Source organism: Chamaea fasciata, unplaced genomic scaffold (genome assembly GCF_029207755.1).
Source record: "Chamaea fasciata isolate MVZ Bird 193981 ecotype frontalis unplaced genomic scaffold, bChaFas1.0.hap1 SCAF_5, whole genome shotgun sequence".
NCBI classification, from domain to species: Eukaryota; Metazoa; Chordata; class Aves; order Passeriformes; family Sylviidae; genus Chamaea; species Chamaea fasciata.
In genome coordinates, this window is record NW_027094090.1 from 15,620,822 (window position 1) to 15,646,806 (window position 25,985).

At 36.7% G+C, this 25,985-nt stretch overlaps 1 protein-coding gene across 1 annotated transcript in view; it reads left to right on the forward strand.

Moving 5' to 3' along the window:
- Positions 1-1,431: 1,431 nt before the first annotated feature.
- Positions 1,432-25,985, forward strand: part of TBC1D22A (TBC1 domain family member 22A) — a 142,770-nt gene continuing 118,216 nt past the window's right edge. The window contains exons 1-7 of the mRNA XM_066182937.1: positions 1,432-1,621; positions 3,954-4,010; positions 5,730-6,070; positions 6,368-6,547; positions 20,251-20,321; positions 24,416-24,544; positions 25,676-25,738. Of these exons, the coding sequence (XP_066039034.1) occupies positions 1,560-1,621; positions 3,954-4,010; positions 5,730-6,070; positions 6,368-6,547; positions 20,251-20,321; positions 24,416-24,544; positions 25,676-25,738 (903 nt within the window). The 5' untranslated portion in view covers positions 1,432-1,559. The remainder of the gene's footprint in view (positions 1,622-3,953; positions 4,011-5,729; positions 6,071-6,367; positions 6,548-20,250; positions 20,322-24,415; positions 24,545-25,675; positions 25,739-25,985) is intronic.

A 25,985-nucleotide genomic window follows, 5' to 3' on the forward strand; every position in this document is an offset into this window, starting at 1 on the left:
TCTGAACCACATTAAAACCTCAGGCACAAGGTAACATACACATAATACAATGAAATATTAAGAATACAGTTAACCTTGTACTGCCTTGATTATATAACTCAGCAAAACCTCCACTGCTAAAATGAACCAGAAGCTCCACATGGCTGTGCCAGACTGACACAAAAATCAAATGGTGTCACTTCAGGATTCAGGTCAACTGTCACAAGGATGACAGATGTCTTGGGGCATCTAGGCTGAATCTATGTTTCCCTTTGATAAATATCAACAATGAACAAATAAAAACAGCTGAAACACAATTTTAACATCCATATTAATGGTAATGATAGAATGTATGTTTTATGGATTTATCACTTTTTTGACTGTCACAAGTGAAATATCTCATTTTTGTATTCTAGCAGCAACAAGTGTAATTTAAATTTATCTAGTTACGACCACGCAAAATTCCAGTCATGACTTTGCAGGCTTCATTTCACTTTAGCTAATAGACACAGATAATATTACATTTATTTTTCTTGTGTATTCCATTAATGCTGATGATACTCAAGGTCCAGAATCTGTAAGATGAATCTTATTTAAAGGGCACATATGGATAAACTGATACTTCCTACAGCACATATATCTATGAAAGGCATTGAAACGACACCTTTCAGATCAGGTCTTGTACTATATGCCAGATTTTTGGCTTCATTATGGCAGAATGTTCCCTGCACAATCGTTGACATGTTAAACTATATGCTAAATTGCATTGAGATGCAGCAAAAAATCCTGTAACTCAGCACTGTTTTCGCAGGAGCCATACTGCAAAGAATAACATAAAATCATATTTTTTGGGGGGGCAGAAGTGATGTATCCTTGGATCAGAATTGCTGGGAAATCTAGATACAAATAAAACCCCTCAGTCTTGTGCCATCTCAAAGCCATAAAGGAAGTGGGCACAATGATTGGAGAACTTTCAAACAAAGGCAGCTTGAATTCCCCCACTCCCCGCTCCCCATCCCCACTAACTACGGTGATAACTGGAAATAACTGTAAAAAGATAAAGTAGAAAAAATGTGATGGATTTTGTTATAAACCGATGGCCGCTGATCGTCAGTTAACGTCTCCCTCCATTTACAAGGTGAGTTTTGCACTTCTAAGGAGTACTCTGAGGAATTGCTCTGTACGGTTCAATCAAAAAGGATTAAAGACTGAGAACGTCACACTCGGAGAGACGCGGAGCGATCCCTGAGTTCCAGGAATACCTCGCACGGGGAACACTCGCGGGAACGCCCGTGACGGGGCCGGGCCGGGGCCGGGCCGGGGCCGCCACATCGAGGCCTCCCCGCCCACCGTCGCGGCCCCTCGCTGCCATTGGCCCGAGCGGAGCCACCCGGCAGCAATCTCACTTCTGGTTGGCTCAAACTTCCGGGCCCCTTCGGGGGCGAATAAGGCGCGGGGTTGTTTTCCTGTCCCACGATGGCGGCGCTCAGTGGCGCTTCTGTGGAAGGGAATGGCGGGGAGTGAAGTCTGAGGGAACGGGCCGGGGCCGCCAGCGCGGACGGGGATGAGGTGACGCCGCCATGGCGAGCGACGGGGGCAGGAAGCAGTTCTGGAAGCGGAGCGGCGCGAAGGTGCCGGGCAGGTGAGAGGAGCTGCTGGAGGTCGGTGTCGCGGGCCCCCGCACGGTGCCGGGCCAGGGAGGGCGGCTCTGCCCGTCCGCCTTCGCTGTGGACCCAACGCCGGCTAGCCGGCCGGGACCTGGCGGGTCCTGTGAGTCTCCGCTGCAGGGACCGAGTCCGGCCGTGACCCGGGTGCCTTGATAGCTCAGTGTTCGGAGCCTTCCAGTGCCGGGCACCTCCAGTGGTCTGGTGGAGATCGCTGGTGGTCAGTTAGCGTTGGTTATAAGTTACGTCAGAAAGGTTGTTAGGTAATACCCTGAATGTGCGTTCCCAGCCTGACATCGTGGTTAAAGGAGTTAACGTGATCTTCGGAATGTATTCGCCGGGAAATCGTGAGTAGGAGACTGTGTTTGTAGCTCTCAGCAGTGCCAAGTTAGGATGTTTTGAAACTTGATGTAAGTTATGACATTTTTGAAATACTTTGCAGGAAACTGGATTTTCTAGGCATAGAGACATGTTTTAGTTTCTGCTACATATTTCAGAATTTTGTCGGTTTCTCAACTTTGTTCCTCAAGTGTGAGCAGCAGAGAAGACGTTGTGTAGTGCAAAGAACTACAAGCACATTCTCCCATAACATTTTCCTAGGGAGTAGATCCCCGAAGTCACGTAAAGCCTTTTGGCTGTTGCCTCAAGCTGGGAATGCATGTTCAGATTATTATTTAACAATAACATTCTCTGGTCTTATCCCTAAATTGTTCTCACAGTACAGTTTTCTATATTCTTTCTGTAAGAATGATGTGTACTTGTGGTTCTCAGAGAACAGTAACTCTATATTTTATGTCCTTTACGTGAATTCAGCAACATAGTCCTGCTCATCATTTGCCCTCTTACATTTTCAGTTTCCCATAAGCACTATCTGGGAGTGGCTTTGTTTCTTTAGTTACAAACTAACTTTTTCAGTCAATCTGTTGTCCTTCTTCCAATGTTTTCTTTGTAACTTGTTGAATCTCTTAGGGTAAACGCTTCCTCCCTTGCGCAGGGTCTATATATAGTTGCAGTTAATTTGCAGGCTACTGCAGGCTTGGGGAAAAACAAGGGCACTGTGGAGAACGTGCTTTTGATTTTGATTTATTTTTTTCATGGCATGGAGAGGATTGTTGTTGCTTTCTGTTTGAGTGGATTTTTCATTGCAGTTATTTAGAGGATGGTGTAAGGAAAAGGCTCATTATATGTGTGTGGAAATGGACAGTAACACCTGACCCTCATGTGAGCACCGAGCGGGAAACGTGCCTGTGGAGAGGATGGTGGTGTATGGTTCTGTGGAAAGGCTGGTGGAGAATTTATTTTCATGGAATCGCATAAAAATGATTAAGAGTTTTGATAAACCACCATTTTCAGTCACCACTAGGGCTAATTTCACTGGTGTAAATGCTGTACCTGTTGTGAGAATCTAAGCCTTTCTTAAAATCTGTTTTGACTGCAGTCTATTTGGCTTGTTTCTGTCTCAGGTTTACTGAGGTAGGACTTATTTATGGTCTGGAGATTGTTTTTGGTATGTCAGGAGGGCATGCTTGTTCTTTGTGATTTTTATTACAGGTTTGGATAGATGTTAATGTCGCATATGACTGATTTCTCTTACAATTAGACAGTTCTGTAGTAATAATTTCTATTATGAGGCCACATGTAAGTCTTGATGTGTCTTCTGTGGCATTTTTTTACTTACAAAGTAGTGTTATACCCAATAACTGGGAGGTAATGAACTTCTAGTTTGTAGAGAGTTTTGTTTTCACACAATAACATGCTATTTTGTAATGTTAGAGGCTAGTGAATAAGTCTGTCTTTGGGAGCTTGTTTCAAAGCGTTCTTTTAATACTCCTATGGCTTTTGTTCTCTAACCTGTCACCTTCTTCATTTTTCTGTAGCTTTGTCATCCTTGTACTTTAGTAATGGTTAAAAATTTTCTGGTTGGATTTTAGATGACAAGGGTACACAGGAGATTAAATCTTTATAGATATTTCTTTTTTAAATTTTTTGTAAGAGATGAAGAAATGATAAATCTGAGAAGAGAATTTTTGTAGATTCTTACTGCAGAATCTAACTTATTTTTTATTTTAATTCCTGGTTAGGAAAATAAGATGGCCTTAGCTTAGGTCTCACAAAGAGTTCCCCTTTAGCAAATCTATGATTTTTATTAAATTACTTCTTAGTGTGCACTTCAGTTGCAACTTCATTATTTTTAGGTTTTGAAACAGAACAGTTCGAATACTTCAGTTCTGTTTATTATTGACTATTTAATACACAGAAACTCTCCAATTATTTATTATATTTGTGATAAGTCTCTTTCTTTTCCTTTAGCATTCAACATGTGTATGGAGCTCAGCATCCACCTTTTGATCCATTATTGCACGGAACGTAAGTTAACATGATATTTAAATATTCCAAATATTTTGTGTCTCCTCTGTCTTCTCTTTATTTTTTCTCCTGTTGGCTATAAAGTTTATTCTTAATCTTCCTTTTTCAATTTTTGTCATCGTCATGACTTCTCTTTTGTTCTGACTTCTCTTTTGTGGCTTCCTGATGGTTACCATATTTGCAGGAACAAATCAGCTCCTTCAGATAACTAACACAGATTGCCAACTGTTATTTTTTATTTTTGATGCCTCATACATGGAAAATTGTGGTAAAGTAAAAAAAAAAATAGTGTTATAAAGACAAGTATTTGGTTGGGAGGACCTCATGCTTCTACTAGATTTTTTTTCAAGGACTGGTTTCAGATAGTACAAGAAGTAAACATTCTAGTTAATTTTCAGATGATGTAGGGTTGGACAGAGTTGAAATATGTGAAACTAAGGGGAGAATTAAAAGAAATGAGATTAATTGGCTCATAATATGGAGGTATAGAACCCAGTAACAAAACCTGGAAGTTTCTTGCTTGTAGTGACAGAACTAGAGAAGGACTGTGCTGTTTTAGACAGTGATGACAAGTCAGGTGGAAGTGTAAGTATTGTAGCACCTGTTTGGGAAGATACTCCCTGTAAGACATAACAGAAACATTTTAACTGATATTATATGAGAACTGGGTAAGAACTTTTTCTGATTTGCAGTTCTGCCTGCCTTATCTTAATAGAAAAAAGAAAAACTAGCCCAGGTGGAGAGACAAAGAGAGCAGAAATGAACTCAAGAACCATCCTGATGCAATTCTGTGCAAGATGACCCTGCTGGAGCAGGGAGTTTGGGCCAGATGACCATCTGTGATCCCTTCCCATCTTACTCATTCTGTGAAAGCACAATTAAATTAATGGCAGTAACTTCTTTATTTTTTGGGAGCAGACTAGGAAACCCTCTCAACTTTGTACCTTATTTAGCTCTCTTCTGAAGGGTGATGTGGTTGCTCTTCATTCCTGTAAGTGAGAACAAATGCCAGGCTGGAGAGGAATACTTGGTTCATATCTCATCCTGTGTGTTGACAGAGGGGCAAAGGGTTGGGAGATGGTCAGGGTCCACTCAGACTGGTAACTAGAAGAAATATCTTTCCTCTGAGAAGGGCAAAGTTCTGAAGGAAATCCTTGCTGGCATGCCTGGATGGGAAGGAATGATAGATTTAATGAGTCTTAAGGTGAGACTTGGTTTGTTTATGACAGTGATTGTGTTGTGTGATTGCTTGTGATGGCTTAGGAGTAGACCATGACTTGATTGCAGCTTCTGTGCTGAAAGGGCTGAAATCTACAGAAGTGGATGAAGCAAGAGCAGTGCAGTGTGCCCTGGCTATTTTATAAGCTATTCTAGTAGCAATCTGTTCATGTGACTTTGGGGTTGGTCTTTTTTTTTTTTTTTTTTTTTTTTTTTTTTTTTTTTTTTTTCGTTTTTGTTTTGTTTTGTTTTCTTAAGTAAAGGGAAGGAAAGATTTGTTCAGCTTCTATTCAAAGCAACAAAGTGTCAGTTTTTACAGCCCTTGTTCTCAGATTTCTTCATCTGTACCATACCATGAGTGGATGTAGTGTCAACCTGAGTGGAGAGAGATAAATATTTGCTACCTGTGTAGTGTCAACTATGAACTTTTGTGGTTTTGTCCTACTCACTGTTTTGCTTCCTTACTAGTTTTGTAAATTTTGTTTATTTGTTTTTGAACAGCTTGATAAAACCAGGTTCAAAGCCGCCTACAACTCCAGTAAAATTGAAGAAAGTCAGCACCTTCCAAGAATTTGAAAGTAACACAAGTGATGCTTGGGATCTTGGAGATGATGATGATGAACTCTTAGCAATAGCTGCTGAAAACTTGAATACAGAAGTGGTCATGGAAACAGCTCACAAAGTAATTCAGAATCACAGCAAGCTACAAGAGCAGCATAAATTTCAGGAAGAACATCTACAGGAAGAAAAACAAGAAGAATTTGCACATCTGACTTCAGTTGCATGTGGTGATAATAGGCTTGTTAAATCAGTCAGTGAAGGTCATACATCGAGTTCGTTAGGTATGAAAACATCTTCTATTCAGATTCTAGAAATTCATGATTCTAACAGATTCTAGAAATCCATGAACCTTGCTATTAATATGATCTCTGATGTATTTTAATTGTGGAATTCTGCATCAAAGAGAAATGTTCCTTCTGCTAAATCCAAGTAATTTGAAGTCCAAACTTCTGCTATACTTGAGTTTGCATTTTTTCAAAAACAGAATTCTATTTTAAATTTACAAATTAAATTCAACTGAATAGCAGTCTTCTCAGTAGCTGAGGCTAACTGCTATACTTCTTTCTTTTTCCCTTCAGATAATGCTAGTGAAAATTCTTCTATGCAGAGATCACAGTCACTTCCACAAACTTCCATACCTCCCTTGACAAGTGGGATGGCAGACTACAACACCTCAGTTACTCCTGCATTAAGTGAGAGAGAAGCATCTCGATTAGACAAATTTAAGCAGCTACTTGCTGGCCCAAATACAGATCTTGGTGAGTGTTTCTCATAGGAACTGTGGATTATATCTAAATTATTCTTAAACTGTAGAATTTTCCTGTTTGATGTACTGTCCTGCCATATGGTTTGGTGAGAATCTAATCCTTTCAACATTGAAAATTGATCTTGCAAGAGGAAGAATAAAATTGAAGGCTTGTAGTACTCCTGCTTTTAATAAGTTACTTGCATGTGTCCTACTAATATGTAGGGTGTTTGATGGCTTCTTGTTCTTTCTCACATTTTCTTCCTAGTAGACTAATCTCTGTAGAAAAAACCCCAAAGTATAATTAGCTGTGTTTATTGTTAATGCCTGATAATGGAACAGCTTGGTGTATAAGTGTGATTTTCATGCTTGGAAATAAATAGGAGTGAAAACGATGAGGCATGTGAGTATTACTGCTGGTCTACTCAGTGAGCCTTCTTCATGTTCCCAGGCTGATACAGTAGGGCTGTGTCTCATCTCTGAATGCTGACAACAAGTCAATGGGAAAACAAATGTATTGTCAGATAACTTGACTGCTTCCTTTGTATACTGGATTTTAGCTGCTGAATAGTCAATGCAAGTGCTCAGAGGGTATCACAGAATCGAATGGCTTTGTATCCCAAGTGAAAATCTGAAGCAGAATTAGTGCACTGCATTTGGAGAACTTGGTGATAAGGAGTTGAGGGCAAAATAATGAATAAAGAAAACATCTTTGATGTAGACCATTCTGAAAGATATCTCCAGGAAACTTGCAGAAAGAAGTAGAAATTGTTTGCAGTTCTTGGATTGATGCTCTCCTGCCTGATCATTATCATGGGGCTTCTTCAATATAATGCAGTCCAAGCTGTGGCTTTTTTCTTTTTCTATGCTGTGTCTTATTGTGAGATTGATGCTGGGAAAGTACAATTATGGAAACTATAATAACTGCATGAGATTGAGCATTTCAGTGAGTTATAGGACATTCTTATGAAATGCAACTTTGAATAAAGGGAGGTGTTAAAACATATTTTGCATGAACTTGAAAATGATAATCAAATATTGCTTTTTAGCCCTTTGGTCTAACAGGTGTTATGACCTTTGTGATTGTGACTGACATGAAAACTCATAGCTTAAGAATGTTGTGTTGGTAGAAATCTTTGTTACATAAGGCTGCAAAATCAGAGGAAAGACAGAGTTCAGTTTTAACCTATGCATTTGACTTTTGCTGTGTAATTAGTTGGGAATACTTTACCAGTAAATAAGATTTATAGATTAACGGAAAATAATTTTGAAGAAATTTTCTACTATTATTAGGAGTGCAGTCACCCTGCGTGTGGTGAACTTAGTCAATGCTATTTAAACCAACTATTTTCTTTTCTTTTTTTTTTTCTTGCTATTGAACTTTATGAATCTCATACTGAAATATATCTAGAAAAGTGAAATTTGAGTATGTTTCCTTGATATTAAAGTGTGAAAAATATCTAGTAAGCTCTCAATATTATTTCTTGTACAAGCCACTAAATAATTTATTTTCTACATCTGTTTATAGGAAGCTTGTCTTTTTCTTGCTGTGCGAACTGATAAGTGCAGTTTGAAGTTGTGTGAATAGAATTTTATGCTCAATCTTGATTTTTTTGATGCAAATATTTTGACTTTTGTGTCTGGAATATGTCCAATAGCACATATATCATCTACAGGTAATAAATGATTTTTTTTTAGTAAAAGAAATAAACTTGTTATTGATGACATGCAAACTCTTGATGATCATGAAGCTCTTAGAAGTAGATTGTATGTGATAGTAGCGCTTGGACTGCATTGTTGGTACATGTTAGGGAAAGTGTGTGTACACATACATACATACACACACAAATGTGTATATGCTTATTGTCATATGCGCAGTTCATCAGAATCTGGTGTGTGCGTGTCTATATGCATTTTTAATGTACGTATTTTTGAAAGATGTTTGGTTTAGCTCTGTGCTACAATGTTTAAAAAGTATTCTTGCTTTATAATGACAGCAGTAGCCTGGGAAAGTGTTGCAGGTTGTGTGTGGTGGTTTTTTAAAATTTGTTATTGGGGTGGTTTTTGTGTGTGTTTGTTTTTTTTGTTTTTTTTTTTTTTTTTTTTTTCCTTCCCTCCTGTTTTTCTTCAGAACAATACTGGAAATGTACTAAGGTAGAGACTAGGCAATAATCTCCAAGCTAAAATCTGTGGTGTGTGATATAGGGACAGGTGGCTATTCTGTTGCAGATGGCTTATTCTGTCTGTGTATGTATGTGTATATTGATGTGGTATGTGTGGGTCTGTTTTGTGTTAGGGCCACAAATAGTTTGGGCTTTGTTTGACACAATGAACTAAATTAGTAAGACATGGAGACATTTTTGTAAATATTTATTGTCATTTCTTTAAGTATTAGGCTTGGTTTTGTTTGGAAGTAGAAGTAACAGAAATAAAGTATTTCTATTGTGGTTTTTTTCCTTGGTGTAGTTTTGCACGTTGTTGAAATAGATTATGTAACAAGTCCTTTCAAGGCAAAATAAAAGTGTGTTATTTTGTGGAACTGTAGCCATGTCACGCACATATTCTCTCATCATAAGGGGAGAAATCAACATTGACTATGAATACAAAGTATTACAAATGACCTGAAATCCTTTCAGTCACACTTGAATAATCATTATCCTAAAAATATAGTGTAAAATGCAATTTTAGTCTTGGACGCCAACTAGAGGTGTGAAAAGAGTGTGTTCTTTCACAAGAAAACTTTTAAAAAGATGGATTATGTTTATAAATTTGTAAGTAAAGATTATTTAATCATTGCAAACCACTAAAAGATTTTGGAGTTGGGTTTGGTCCACAGACTGGACACTTTGAACTTGTGGAAATAGGTAGTAAGTGCAAGAAATGTGGGCTGGTGGAAGGAGCCTATTTTGGTTGGATGGGGACTTGAGGACTGACCCCTGTCCATTCGATCATAGTGAGGTGCTTGGGTGCAGGTTCAGGAAGCAGAGTGGGGCTGTTGGTAGGATAGCTGAGTTCAGGAGACACCTGCAGAGTAGACTGTAGAGTCTGTTTGTCTGCATGGCTTCCCACTCCCAGTCTGCATGCCAGGTTATTCAGCAGGAATAATTCACAGTAGTTCTGTGCAATCAGCCTGTGTTTATGCTTGACTTGCAGTCAGTTTGCTGTAGACTTACTTAATTTCAGGTCTTGTCTTTCCTTGTAATGGACCTTGTGTTACTGAGTGAAGATGGGCTAGTAGAATCTTTTGCAAACAGTTGCTTGCTTTAAGAGGAGGGAACAGAACTTTAACAAAGCAGTGTAGGGGGAGTATTTCTGAAAAGAAATTTTTCTTTCCTTCACAGACCACTTCGTACATATTAGAGGAACAATACTGCTATGTCTATCAGGTTTCCAGTTAAAGTTTAGTTTTTTTTAATAAACTTCTGTTTTTCAGTCATCTTGTAAAATGCTTTAGGGAATTGTTCACTGTGCAAACACAGTGTAAGCAATGTTGATAAAATCGGACATAGCAACAAACCAAGTTATTGCATACTTGCAACTTCAGCACAGCAGATGTATGATGGGTTTTTAATATAGATTTAAAAGTTAGCTGATTAAAGCATTTCCTTAATTCCTTCTTTATCTTCAAATCAACTATTTTTCTGCTTTTTTACACATGTATGGCTAATGAGTATGTAATTGGATGTGAGAAACATGTTTATTTAAGTAAAACAACAACCAATGGTAAGCTTGGTATGCTGTGTTGATTTAATAAAGCTTCATACCATTGTAATGCTACTGTTATGCAACATAACACATGTATCATTTCAGGGTCAAGCCAATGAATTTCTTCAGTTTTAAAATTGTTTTGCATATTAGGGTGACTCTTTTTTCTATTTAATCATGACAAATCCCAAGCTGAATAAAATAATAAAGTTTTAGCATGCTACCTTGATAAAAATAATAGAAGGCCCTGTAAAAGCACCCATGAAAATTGTCAAGTATTCCCGTCTTAAATTCACTCTAGCTGCTGTACACACTCAGGAGCATTTCTCACTGTACTTTTAAAAAAACCTCATCTATTTCTCCCTTCTTCTGACCAAATCTCAAAAAAGAAAACCTTTTCAGAGGGTACTACAAGCTGCTGAGTTGGGTGCTGTCTCTTAGCTAGTCTTTGCTATGGATATAGTGGATAATGTTGTGAAGTCTTACAGAACGTGTTAAGAATAGCTGAACTTTTGATTAAGTGGTAAAAACTAATTGTGTAACTTTACAGGATTTAAAAATGCTGTAATCTCAGATTATCTCATAACAATAGCTGATTGTCTCTGTGTATTGTAATAAAAGAATTCAAGAGTGGCTCTCTAGAAATTAAGTTCAGGAAGAAGACGTGTTAGATGTCTTGTTTTCCCATCACAATGGTCTTCTGCATTGTTGCAGCAACTTGACAAGCATGATTTTTCTATTCATGGTCACATCCATTCTAGATTTATATCAAACCTGATCTAACACAGTAATTACCTTTTCTTTCACTTATGGCTCACAAATCTAGTATTCTGTTACAGCAGTCTGTTATGTCCTGTAAAATTTCTTGCCAAACTGGTGCTATTGAAAAGTTTCAATAACTTTACAAAATGCATTAATTGAAATGAACTTGATTAATTTTGTTCCCAGCTTCATTAATTTATCTGCACTAAGCTACACAGTGATTTATCTTTATGCTCCTAGTACATCCATGTCATTTAGAATTTTAGTGCCCCCTGCAGCTGTGAATTACTTGTAGTTGATCATGTGAGTGCCTATTCTTCTTTCAGTTTGTTGATATATAGTATAAAGTTAACATGTGTCCTACTGCTGCTTCGTGTGACGTGCCATTAATCATATGTCTTTTCAAATTATCATCACCAAAAGGTGTTCTCTCTGATTCTTGTTCTGTTCTAGTTAGCTTTTTGTCTACAAAATGTGCTTTCCTTTTTAGCTAATAAAAACAATTAATAAAAAGGGCAGTATTCTACCTGTAGACTTTCTTATTTATTAATTCAGAGTCTCCTGAAAGAAATGAATGCTAAATATTCATTATTTATTCCTTTTTTAGTTCCTTTTTGCAGGATTGGTATTTTGTCTTCCTGTTTTCTGTGTTTTAGTCTCATAACTTGTATTTTCATTTAATAGTAAGCATTTATTCTGATTACTGCTCTAGTGGAATATTTCAATATAAATGTATTAACTTACGATTTTTCATTGTAATTAGATGATAATAGTTTCTTGAAACAATTTTGAGAAGATTTTGCGTAGTTTGTTTCTTCAGGATATGTTTCTCTTATTTAGTTAAGATCCTAGATTGACATAGTAGTTCCAGACCTGTGCTGATTCTAGTGATTGCTCCAGTCTGGGTGCAGGATCTTTCACTTGCTCTTGTTGAGCTTCAAGGGTTTTCCTGGGCCCACCTCTTAAACCCGTCCAAGTCCTTCTGGATGGGGTGTGCTTCTTCCAGCAGATCCCCGGTGTCACAGCTTGGTGTCATCTGCCAGCTTTTTGTGTGTGCACTGAATCCCTCTGTCAGTGTCATCCAGGAAGAAACTAAATGGTTTTGGCCCCAGTGCAGACCTTGGTGGGACACCACTCATTACTGTTTTCCACTTGGAGTTGAGCTATTGACTGGAACTCTCTGGATAAGAAGCTGACTGAATGTCTGTATCTAACAGCCCATCCCTCAAACAAATCTCTCCAGTTTTAGTGGCAAGGATGTTGTGGGGGACTGCATCAAAGGCCTTACAGAAGTACTGTAGTTTAATTGTAGATTAGTATTGTTATCTTTAACAAGGATTTGGTCATTCTGACTTGAGCAAAGACTCCTTACTGTTATGTGTTCCAAACACCACCTTTCATTGAATTAAATTTTTATTGAGAAAAAAAAAAAAAAAGAGTAAGACTGAACAGCTGTAGCTCCTATTAAAAAAACAAGATAATCCTTCCCTTTTCTCAGTTCTGAAAAAGGAGGCTGTAACTTGAAGCTTTCCTCTTTTTTGGTCAAGAGTTTTGGTATTCAAGTATGACTCAAATTAATAAATGGATAATAGGCATTGTGAACTACACAGATGAGCCTAGTTCTGTGGTTCTGGACTTCTTGCCTATGTATCGAAGATTTATGTGATTTTTGTTAGTATTAAAATAGCTTAGAGAATAAGCAGTTTCTTTTTGTGAGGATGTCCACAGAGAACCTTCCAGGTTAAAACCTGCTCAAGAAGTATGGTCTTAGTACAGTCCTTAAAACTCCCATTAACTCCATTAACGAACAGTAGAATTCTGTACTATGTCTTTTTCCAAGTGGATTTGGATGTAGAGCGTTACAGTGGGACCTTTAAGTTCAGCTGGTGTGAAGAGGTTACTGTTAAAAAATCACTGAATTATCATTCAAATTCCTGTGTACACACAGAGTTGCATTGGTAATTACGACTGACTCATCATCAAAAAAAAAAAGGAGTTAGCATTCTACTTGCAATTGGAAGATTGATTAATTAAAAGGGTTTTCTTTGTGTCCGTTAAAATTGTAGCAGAATTTTTAGGAGATCATTGTACTCATTTGTGATCAGGTGTTCAAAATCAGTCTGAGTCTTAGCCATGTGAACAATACAGTGAAGAGGGATATTTTAGTGTGGATGAACTGGGAGAGAGGTACTTATATGATGAATGTTGTTGTAGCTTTTGCATTTGTATGGCTGTTTGTTTGTTTCTGGTGTGCCATCTCCCTTCCTTACCTGATATCATCATGAAAGCTGAACTTACACTTTGTGAAATCTGTATTATCCAGTAGAATAAATGGGTGAGAGGTTCAGTGTTCTCTTGAAGTTGCAGACTGGGGGAGCAGCTTTGCCTCTTCCTGTGATGTCCTGGAGGCTTTGTGGCAGGAGAGGGACTTCCCAGGAATGTCACCAACAAGACTACTGAGAACTCTGAACATGCTCTCTGTCCTGAAGCTTTTGAACATCGAGATTAGCAATGTACATGTTGTAATGAGTGGCACATACAGCTTGTAAGTCTGTCTATGAAGGCTCAAGGAAGTATAATTAATCCTTTAGGTTTTCTTGCCAGCATCTCTTTCGCTGTTAATAAAGTAGGAGCATAAGTCATTGTTACTTCATTAGCAGCATGCTCAGAACTGGAAGATGTACATAAAACTTGTCTGGGAAGATAAACTCAGTGGGGCAAATTTCACTGTGTATGTCTGTGGTATGCTGCCTCCCTGATGCAGATTATTGGTTAGGTGTGCTCTCACGTGTATTTTAGCCACAATGGACAACTACTCTGGATGTAATGTATGTTTGCAGTTAACTGAGAAAAACTTACCTGAATTAGAGGTTAAGGGCTAGGCTTATACAAGAATTTGATATAATAGAACCTGATGTAAATCTAAACTAAAATAATACTTCCAGTACAAGCACTGGAGTAAAGACTCATAATTAAATCACTAAGAGCTGCCTTTTTTTTTTTTTTTAACATTCAGGATAGGGTTTAAAAGCTTCTCCCTTAGTTGTACGTGAAAAGTTAGAAACTGCTTCAATGGCATCAATGTAAAAATAGAAACAGTTGATGATTCACAGAAATTGGATGTTTTGGGAGAATGATAAAAAACAACATCTATTGCCACAGTTGTTCTCCATTACTTATCATTTCGATCACTGGCTTCACATATTGCAGGTATTAGCAGTTTCCATAATCTTTTTGCCTTAGCTTTCCTAATGGCTTGCTTTCTTGTACCTTGTAGCACCAACGTCTTCTGCTTCTGCATCTGACTTTTTATGTGAAGTAGCAGACAAGATGTACTTTCCTACTCTTTTCAAGCAAGGGCTCTGAAAAGGATCTTATCCTCTATTTACAAAGGTGGATTGGACTTTATTTCCTGTTTCTGCAGCATTCAAAATAATTCTTTGTTCCAGTGAGATTAAGGGCAGTGTTTGATTAAAAAAAAAACCAACAACTAATGAAGTGCCTAACAGAGCTATTATTCATTTTGAAAACCAGTTGCTGTGGTTGCCATAGTAATAACAGGCCCTCTATTAAAGCTATTTTCTATATGTACTGCCTGTGTTATAACATGCTGTTGGGGGAGCTGCAGTTCTGTGCATCTATGCTTTTGAAAGAATTTTCCTGCTTTGTATAGTTAAAATATCCAAGGAATTTATGTTATAGGAACATAAAACATGTAAATCTAGTTTATCATATCTGTCAAGGAGTTGCTCATGCAGGCCATCACTTCATGTAGCCATTTATAGTAATCTCAATGAAATAACAGCTATATCAAAAATGAATAATACATATGGAGAAATTTTGAATTCCTTTAATATTTCTTATTTTTTATGTATTTGTAATGGATAGAATGATTAGCTTGTAGTTCCAAGAAAAATACTTTGTTGTTTGTCCTCATGTGTTTTAGGTGTAGTGGGTAATAACTCCAGTAATAACTTCAGTAATTGCTTGTACAGTTGAAGGCTGGTAAACTAATGGCATGTTTTCTTTTAAAAATTCCCCATGAAATATTTATGGAAGATGAGAAGTCTTTAAATCTAAATGCAGTAAAAGGGTACTCCTAAGAGTTCTGTTAAAACAATTGCTTTAAACTTTTTCTTCCTCAGGGAAAGGAAATGTTTCTGTAAATGTATTGTAGTACACCAGATAAAACAAAATTTTTCCCAACATTTAATTAATCATATTAATTTGAAGCATTTTCATACCCCATTATCCCATCATAATAAGATATCCTAAAAGCAACAATGTTTCTGTGAAATGTAACTGCTGTCTTTGGAGCAGAAGTGATAGTTGGCTAGTGCCAGAAAATTGAGATACTTTTTGTCTAAAATCTGTGGGGATTTATAAATTCTTTCATACTCATTGGTCACTGAATTATGTTAAATAATGAGGCAGCTGAAAAACAGTAACAATTGGGGTTTAAACTCTTTCTTCAGAAAGTATCCTTTCAACTTGGGACAGAGTTCACAGACAGGGTTTTACAGATACTGTTTTTTGATCTGACTAATTTCAGCTGGTTCTTTGCTCACACTTTCAACAAGTGATTGTGTCTGTAATTAGAATGTTTACAAATGCTCATTTCCAAAATAATTGTTCTGGAAGTTTTGGGAAATATTAATTGTATTGAAGCAAGAATATTTTTTGCAGTGCTATCTTGATTGAAAATGTGTGTCTGATTTGTAGGTACTATTAAAACTGTTGTAGAAAGTCTGTGCTTGGGAACATGCTCAGCAGCTCAAAACTAGGATGTCTAATTCCCTGGGAAATCTACAAGGGGAAGGAGTTGCTCTAATGACAATTCATTGAAGTTATGCTTTGACTAGGGAGAATGTAATGCTTCAGTCAATGACAAATAGTTGAATAATTAATTTAAATATTAAGTTCATAGAATAATTTGGGTTGGAAACTACCTTTCAGCTTGTCTAGTTCAAAACCCCTGCAACTGGCAGGGACATACTCAACTAGATCAGGTTGGTCCAAGACCCTCACCCAGAATGTTTCCAGAGGTGGGGCATTCACAACTTCTCTGGGCAACTTGTTCCAGTGTTTTACCATCTTCACTGTAAAAAATTTCTTCCTTATCTAGTCTGAAGCCACTCTCTTTCAGATTAAAACCATTACCCCTTGTCATAACAAAACACTGACAAAAAATCTGTCCCCATCTTTCTTATAAAGCTCCCTTTAAGTATTGAAAGGCCACAATGTCTGCCCGGAGCCTTCTCTTTTCCCAGCTGAACAGCCCCAACTCTCTCAGCCTGTCTTCATAGGAAAGGTGGTCCAGCTGATGCCTGATACCATGAGCAAGGCAATATTAAGATGGTAAAAAGCAGCTTCCTTTAATGAAGGACCTTCATGGTGCAAATATGGCAAGGTGCACACATAATACAAGACCCTGACAATTTTATTAGTTTAACAAATCAGCATACTGAGAACTGGAATGCAAGTATTTCAATTATGTGTTGTTATTTGATTTTTAGGAACTCACCTGTTGAGTCATTTTTGAGAATAAAGCCCATCTTCAAGACTGTAACAGAGACACTTGCTGTAAAATTTAGTTTTGTATGTCTGATAAAATGCACATGTAGTTAAGGTATTTTAACAGCAGTATTATTATTTAGCTTCACTGACCGTCTTTTATGTATGTCTAAAATGGTGCTCTTGTGTATATGCTTCAATTTTTTTTTCTTGTCACCAGAAGCATTTTTATTTTATGTTAGTGTTAGACTAAGTCTTCCAGGAGCAACTTCTGTCCTGCTGTTGTAATTGTTGTTGGAAAGGGGTAGGGTCCTTTGTTTTCTTTCCTCTTGTTTTGGTGATGAACCATCAGAGGAAATCATAATGTGATTTGATGCTTTAGCAATAGTGTCATGAAGGGTCAGACTGTGTGCTTTTGGGGTTTGCTACTACACCTGATAAGAATTCTTGCATGGCCCCTTCGAGTTTTACTGTATGCTCTTTGTCCCTGGCAAAATAGTAGTTGAGCTCACCGTAGTGCAAAGTAATGGCCAGAATTTTATATTATTTTTTGGATTAGTCTGAGATCCTAGAATTTTGGAAGACTGTGATACTGGACAGCAGTCAGTGTGAAGAAATAGAATTATCACATACCCAGGTCTAATGGTTTATGATGGAATTGACTTAACTCTCAGATGTGCAATCATCTAACAGTTCTCTATCCTGAAAGCAATTACTGTACCACTTATGAAAGCAAAGCTTGAAACAAGAGCCTTGAGAAAGTTCAGAAGGATGGCATGACAACAGAACAGAGGAGGCTGTTAAATACAATAGGTTATTAAATACAATTCAAAAGGTAAAGTTCTGTGTCAAATAAGGAGAGCAGAGCAGAATATGAATCGTGTCAGGCCAGATAAATGGAAGCATTGCTAAAAGAGAGTTTGAGAAACAACTTAGAACCGTAGAAAAACTAGCTTTAAATGTTTTTTTTCTCAGATATATTGGGAGAAGGAACATCACCAGAGATTTTGTAGGCCCAGCAGACAATCTAGGTGTAAAAAGAGCTCCCAGAGAGGATAAGGCAGTGGTAAAGCAACATAAATAATTATTTGTGCTCAGGATGGAAGAATGCAGGGATGTGTTCACTCGCAAATCCTACATGATGGATAAACAGAGAATCTGTTTCAAATAAGTGTTATATTGTAAAAAAACCCCGAAAAACCTAAAAACTCACAAAAAAACCCAAACCAAAAAAACCCCAACCAACCAAAAAAAAAAAAAACAACCCCAAAAAACCCAACAAAACATTTGTCCTTGGTTTTTACTTCCATATCCAGTGCAGAGATTTCCTACCAGAAAGAGCAGTCCTTTTGAACCCACTCCCAATAGTAGGTGGTATTGTTTGGAATTGTGTGATAGCCCAAGCTATCCCTAATAAAAGGAAATGTATGTTCATTGCAGAATAGCATCAGGAGGGGAAGGAGGGGAAATAAGTTGTGTTCCAATTTGCTTGTGTACTTCCTATCTTTGGCCTTAAATGAGTTACTTAAAAGTAAGTAGAATTTTTATACTGGGTGATTTGGGATGATCTGTCACTCATTTAATCACATGCTTCACATTTCTGATTGTGACAGTAGATCTACATATTTTTCTTCTTTATAATTTCTTTTTCTTTACATGGGCTGTTGTTAAAGGTTGGTACCCATGTTTGGACTTGGATTCGTATTGAGTCGAGTTAAGGGTGGAGCAAGAAAATGGAAAGGTGTAAGATTAGAGTGGGTTTGGTGGGTATAGAGTTGAGAATGGACAATTGGGTTACTAGAAAATAATAAAAGTAGTTGCTGAGTTACAATTTATTTTCAATTTTCTTCATATACTAATTATGTAATTTGTAAATGGTATGACTGTGTAAAGGTAGCCAAAACTTGAAACTTGAGCAAAATGGTTGTGTAAGGAAGTAATAAACTGATGCACTAAATCCTTTTCAATTCAGCCTGGGCACAAATAGATTAGGCCCAGTAAAGCATATTTGTTCATAAATGCTGCACAAGGAGGAATAGAGCAGGAAGATGCAGAGTTGGAGATTTTGCTTTTGAAGTCTTGGGGCTTTGATTGGTATTAAAACAACTGGAGCTAACTGTCTTACTTGGAGGTGGAAGGGAAATACATATATAATTTGTAGATTGTTTAGTCAAGGCAGATATCTTTCTTTTAATTGTTTTTCTTCATAAACTATACAAAATACTGTTTTTCTACTCTTGTTCATATTATATATTTAGTTTGCCTTTACATCTTCTGAGCAGTTCCTTCCTTTCTGGCTTTTAGAAATACGTAACCAGTATTACTGTTACTTATGCTGTAGATGCTTGGTATCCTGGGAATTTACTTGGCATCAAATCATGGGTGGAATTGAAGCTTGTTGCAGAAGTGGTAGGAGCTGCAAGCCAGTGCTGAAGCTGCTTGGAGGCTGAGCAAACTCCCTGGGGTGTGGAGAATTACTGTAGGTGATGTGAGAAATTGCTGTATGTAACAAACCACAGTGTGAGAAGATGACACAAGTTGTAGATAGCACCCTATGTGTGCCTGGATTTGACAACTAGTAAAGGGGGAATTGTGTGACAGCCGCCCAAACAGAGCCATTGAATGGAGAGAAGCACTGGGATCACTTGGGGAAGTGCAATGTTACAAGACCAACAGTGCGTGATAATTGTTTCAGAAATACCAAATTTGGGTATAGCAGTAGCAAAGCTGGGGCCATGAAGGGAAGAAATAATTGTAGTGGTTTGTTAAATGGGGACAGAGAAAAGGAAGTAAAAGTGGGCTGGAAAAAGTTCAAAAAATGGGAAACAGGGTTAAATGATGTGACCAGGTGCTGTCTGGGGTTTCTGTTGGGCAGCTTGTGAGTGATGATCACAGCTGGAGTATGACAAGAAATTGAACTTGTTTCAGTTACTTACTGCATCTTTTCCCATTGAATCCTTGTGTTTGCTGTGATAGCATACTCATTTGAAGTGTATTTGTTGTGCCAGCTTGTGACTTTTTGAACTTATCTCTTAATATGTGTTTATAGTCTGTACAAGGTCTGCTTTCATTGTTTCTTTGAGACTTTGATTCACACTGAACTCCAGTAGTGTCATATTTTTCTGATGTTACTGATCCTTTGGTCATTTTTTTATTCTTCCAATGCCTCTCAACTTCTTGAGATGAAGGATAAAGGAGGAATTTACTGTGAAGTGTGAAATTTCTTGGGGTTATGTGTATGAGCATGCTTTTGTGCTTCCTCCATCCGTGCATATTTAGTCTGCAGAAGTACTGTGAAGTTCTTAATGTTTTTCGAAAGCATATGCTGCTGTTCCTTATTTTGTGTAGACTTTAATAATATTACAACTGCTTTACCTGCTTTGATACACTGTTATCCTTTCATATGTATCTCAAACATACTTGGAAGAATAATACATTTATGTACTAAGTTGCCAACTGAGACAATATGAGGCAGGTATACCAAAAAGTAATGCTGAGAAATACTCCAGAGAGTATTACTGTATCACACTCAGTACCTGTTACTATAGGTGTCCCTATGGATAACAATTAGCCAGTATTTTATTAATGCAATTAGGATTGCCCTATATTTCTGTATTCACTGGATTTGCTGAAAAGCCCATTGTTGTAAAGACCTGTGGGCTAATTTGAACATATCTGTGTATGTAAACTGGTAGTAGTTTCCTTGCTTCTCATGAAACCATTGTGTTTTAATAGATGAATTGCGAAAATTGAGTTGGTCTGGCATTCCCAAACGGGTTCGTCCAATTGCATGGAAGCTTCTTTCAGTAAGTTGTATTTTTTTTTTATTATTCCTCTGCATTTAGTACTACCAGCTTTTTCAAACATTGCAAGTGATTTTTGCATGAATTGTAATCCATCAGTGATGGTTGGAAGCATGTCTTATGCTGAATTGTAATGGAAGTTATGTTCTTTTACTCAATTTCAAGATTAATCTATCAAACTGAAAGGAGGGGGATGAGAAGTAGTAGTAAATCATGCTAGCTGTGTATCTTTTCTTTTCAGTCTGGCTTTTTTATGAAAGAGGGGCTTGTGATAACAGTGGCTTCTTTCAACCAGTTTTGATGGAATGGTGGAGAGTTCAAAGACAAGTACATTCTTAACAATTTTCTTGAAAATAGACACATAGTAGGGGAAGCGAAGACTATCAGCGTCCTATGAAAGGCTTCATTCTGACTTCACATTAAAGTAACTGCAAGAAAGGCTTAACACTATAGTGAGGAAAAGCAGTGATAGCATCTATAGGTTTTTTTGACTGATTCTTCTATAGTGCTTTAAGATGAACAACTCTGAACCACTGTGTCAATTAAGTTGTGGCATTGGCTCTCCTGATGTCAGACCTGTGCCAGTTCAGAGAGACAGCCTCATTAAAAAGCTAATCACTTTCTTATGGTGTGAGTTTTTGGCTGGCTGAGCATTCTGGTCTTTTCCCTATGGCCAGAGGATTTTGCAATGGCTGTAGCTTGAGAGTAGGTTGGCTGAAGTACCATGGAGGTGTTTCAGTTGGGCATCAGAGAGAGGCTTGTGGGAATATGTAGTTCACTGGGTTTGGTGTTACAGAACAGGATTTTTTTCATCTTGGTGTTTGCACTGTGTTGAAAAAGGTTCTTCTTCAAAAATACGGTTTATTCTTCATAGAGGTATTTTTCATTTCAATCTTTTCAGTATAATGCTTGTGATGGCAAACAGTTAAGCATTTTACCTGTTGTTTATCTCCTTGTGGTTGGGAGAAGGTTTATGAGGATGTTTGTATTAAAAAGAAGCAGAACTCTCATGATGTCTGCTCTTCAGAGGCTGTGAAAGATACTTTCTCAGCAAATCTTCATACATTTAAGAACTGTTTAAAATTCTGAGTTATGCACACACCAGTTTAGCACTATCGAATTTCTCAGAGAGTAGACTTAAATAGCTTTGCTTTTTATGGAATAATTCTGTAGGGAATGCAGAGTATTTACTTCAGATTGACACTGATTTCCAGTGACTGAAAGAGTTTCTCTTGCTGAACTAAATTTGCGGCTTAGTTCCTTCTAATGCTAAATGCAGATGCAGCTTAATGGTGGATATTCAAATATCCTGCTGTAATTGAAATGAAACATGGAGCTTACAATTTATTTTAGCTCTGTTTCCAAAGTTTTATGTGATTTTGGTAGTAAAAAAGGCATTTTTTTTCTCTTGAAGTTTAGGATGTCTGTTTTAAAATACTAAAAGTAAGAAAAATTACAGCTAACTCAAAGCTGACTTTGAAACATAGTAAGCTAAAGGATAAGCATTTTTTTAAGTTCTGAATCAGAAGATTGACACTGAAGTTTTGAGAGTTGGTATTATGCAAATTATAAAAATATAAAATGAGCTGACTCCTCTTGCTTTTCAGTAAGAGCATAGGCTTTCCACAACCGTCAACTTAATTTTGTAAATTGATTTTAGTTTAGTATCCGTGGTCTAGAAAAATGCCTAAGTGTAAAGTTCTCTTGTTCTGTTGCTTTAACAACTCCAGTTCGGGATCTATTTCAGTTCAGTTTTCATCTTGCCATACCTCTGCAAAAACTTGCCTTCAGATTACTTTTTTTAATACTTTAGCAATTAGTGGATTTTTTATCGAGTAAGAAATCTACACAACTGTGGGTTTTTTTTGGTTTTTTTTTGTTGTTTGTTTGCTTTTTTTTATACTTCCAAGTTGGCAGTATTTTGAAAATTTGTAACTTTTCTTAAGTAAGTCCTGCTGTGATCTCTTATCTATTATGTTGTCCTCATTTAGTATGTTTTGGAAACACAAAGATGAGTTGCTTAGTAATCATTACTTTTCTGTACTGTAAGGCAGCATTTTCTGTCATCTTCTTTCCCAAATGGGAAAGAAAAGTGCTTTCAGTTTGTGTGGTCATAAGGTCCACCATGCTTTTCCCTGATGGTAACCTAACAGTGAGCTACTGTTAATGTCCCAGGTAAGGGGGAGTAATTATGGTAATCCCTGGAAGTGTTTAAAGCCAGGCTGGATGGAGCTCTGAACTACCTGGTCTAGTGGAAAGGGGGTTGGAACTAGATGATCTTTAAAGTCCTTTCCAGCAGAAACCATTTTATGATCTCTACAGTGCACCAGGAGGTCCTGGGGAAATAAGTGTTCTAAAAAATCAAGTTATATTTTGATTAAAGATGAGTTGTAATACTAAAAATCAACCAGAAAACTGAAGAAACTGAGGCATAGTCATGGTTTTAGGATATGTTTGTTTCAAAATTATTCAGAAGCCTTATTTAAAAAGCCCAAACTTAATTTTTTTTCAGGGAATGGAGTACACTTGGTGTTATCTGAAGCAGATGATGATTATCTTGTTTGTAAAATCAGCCTAAAAACTGGAATTTTAAAAACATGATTTAAGAAATTGATCAGTTGAGATATTTGTTACACAGTCAGCAGGTTAATAATATTAACAAGTGTTTGATGAAGACAGTTTTTCGATGTAATACTCTGTTGATGTTATGCATGTCTATGGGAAACAATATATATATAAAAAATAACATTATTTTTAAAATATAGCAAAAATGTTAAGTAAACTCTACCTAAATAGGAGGAAGAACTATACAGGCTCTCTTCTCTTTTGAATAACAAAACTGAAGATCTGTTCGCAAAAGTCTTTGGAGGAAATTAATGAATAAACAGATTTAACTCTCCACTGATATATTTGCTGCTGATATGTTGCAAGCCTTCCCAACTTTTAAAAATAGAACCTAATTTGTAAAGTGAACAGGAAACAGGACATGTTGAATTGAAAGATTAGTTCAGTCTTTGAAACTGAATATTGGCAAAAAGACTTGCTGAGAAAGTATCAGTGTCCTTTAAACAATCACATTTGATTCCCGAACTGAATTATTTTCTAATGCAACCTACTACCGGGTTGCATTATCTACTATCCTACAGAGAAGAAACCATAACTATTGACAATAAATGGATGGCAGAATTCAGTATTTAACATAAAACGCTGGGACAGGATATTAAATGTTAGACAAAGTCTTTAGGCAAAAGTGAGGCTGGTGGGATTTAAAGTAGTTGGAATCAGACACAAGTCTGTGTATCTTAAAGGAATTCATTTTGCCAAAGAAAGTACCTCTTAAGGTATCTGGAATGTAATATGGCTTGTACTTATTCTGTTGTCATTATAAACTAAGTAATTAAAGTGTACAGGAATAACATTTTCAATAACTTTAATAAAGAATCATAGAATTGAATAGGTTGGAAAGGACCTTTAAGGTTGTATAATCCAACCATAAGCCAAACACTGCCAAGTCCACCACTGAACCAAGTCCCTAAGGGACTGCATGTCTTTTAAACCTCCAGTGATGGTGACTCAGCCACTTCCTTGGGCAGCCTATTCCAATGTTTGATAATCCTTTCCATGAAGAAGTTTTTCCGAATTTTGAATCTAAGCTTGCCTTGCTAATGTATATAATTCCTTCTTGAAGGCAACTGAGTTAATACTCATTTAAAAATTTAATAAAATTGCTCCAATACTGGCCACATAGAAATTAAGGAACATGGTATTAAATTTACCTGAACTTCTTCATTTAAGCTTTTCTCCTCAAAAGTCAACGCCATCTTAGAGTTTTTGATGAGAAATTGAATTTTTTAGGGGAAAAAAAGGAAAATGAAGAAAAAAAAAGCAGCTATTTTTATAAGGTTTTTGTATCTGAACTTTTGTACTACCAGTTGGAGTGATTAGAAAAATAATTTAGTAAAGGATTAGTTAGATTTGTGTGGGAGTACATGGCACTACATCAGTTTTTTAGATCTCCTGTCACATGTAATCAATTGCCAGCAGTGCTTTTTTGTAAGGCAGAGAGTAATATCCTTCTCATTTCACTGTTTTTTCAGGGCTATCTTCCTGCAAATGTGGACCGAAGAGAAAGCACTTTACAAAGAAAACGCAAAGAGTATTTTGCATTTGTTGAACAATACTATGATTCCAGAAATGATGAAAACCACCAAGATACCTACAGACAGGTAGAGCACCTACTGAATTGAATTTTATCTACAGAACACTTGCTAAAGGACTTAGAGATTATTTTTGAACTTTGGTACTGTTTTTCTCTTTCTTTAATCTTACCAGATGGGCAATCCTCTAATAATTTTCCTAAATTTCAGGAACAAAAATTTGAAGTAGTTTTGATCTGAAATTTGAGGTAGTGGATTTCCCCTAATTTCAGCATTAGTGTTGCTATGGTTTTCTGTTTAAAAATAGTTGTATTTTTAAGTCTTTCATCTCCCGCTCAGACCCTTTTTTAAATGAGTGGAGATGGACAGGGAGAGTACGACAGTGACGGTTTCTTACTGGCTCCGAACTTCTGCTTAAGAAGTTGAAACTATATATGGTGTGCAATAAACATAGGGGTGTCAAACTTTCACGCTCACCCAGATATGCAGATAACTTTTCTTCAAGTTTGTAATGAAATGAGTAGTTTGTAATGCTAAGCAATGATGCTTTAGCCTTCCTTGGGACAGAAGAAGCTGAGATCTTCCTTTCAGCTTCAAGACTAACTTTAGTAGCAAGAAATATCATCACTAACATAAGGCTTGTGAATGGAACCCAAAATCATCACTTGAGCACTCTTGCATAACACTCCATTGTGAAGTTTGGAATAAAGATTGTAGAAATACCGATATTTTTGGGCTCTCTTTTTGATTGTCAAATACATTAAAAGAGATGCTAAACCCTGCTTTTACCTTTGGACGTTTGGACTTGATGATCCTACAGGTCTTTTGTAACCTAAATGATGCTATGATAGTGGCAATTGAGTATGAATTTACAGGAGTAGTATGTATTTACTCATTATTACCCTGAGGTAATGAGTATTGTCAATATGATTATAATTTGCAAAAAATTAAAATGTGATGTAAGGATCCTGGAATGAGAATACAAATATATGTGGTTTTAAATTTTGCTTCATTTAAAGATTAACTGAAAGATTGGCTGTATGTTTTGAAATACAGTAAAAATCCATTTTATCCCAAAAGTAATGATACAATGGGATTATTACAACTAATAATGTAAGCCAATAGAATTATTTTAAGTGTTATGTTGTTTAGAAAGTGTGCTGTTGGTTCCTTTTACAGTATTCTTCTTTGTCTAATTAGATCCACATAGATATACCACGCATGAGTCCTGAAGTTTTAAGACTTCAGCCCAAAGTAACAGAGGTAAGAGTGATTTGTTTTCTTTTTGTTAGAGAAAACATTTTATTAATGAATCTGATATCACAGTTTGATTAATAATTAATTTGATTACACTTGCTATTTTGACTTCAGAACTAGCTTAAAGAAGTAAAAAAATCCAAGGATATATAAGTAGAGACTAAGAATAGCAGTGTAAGTATGAGTAGTAAAAGCAAAGGCACCTCATTAATTTCCTGTATTGAATCTGTCAGTTTTTATTGTGGTCTTGTGC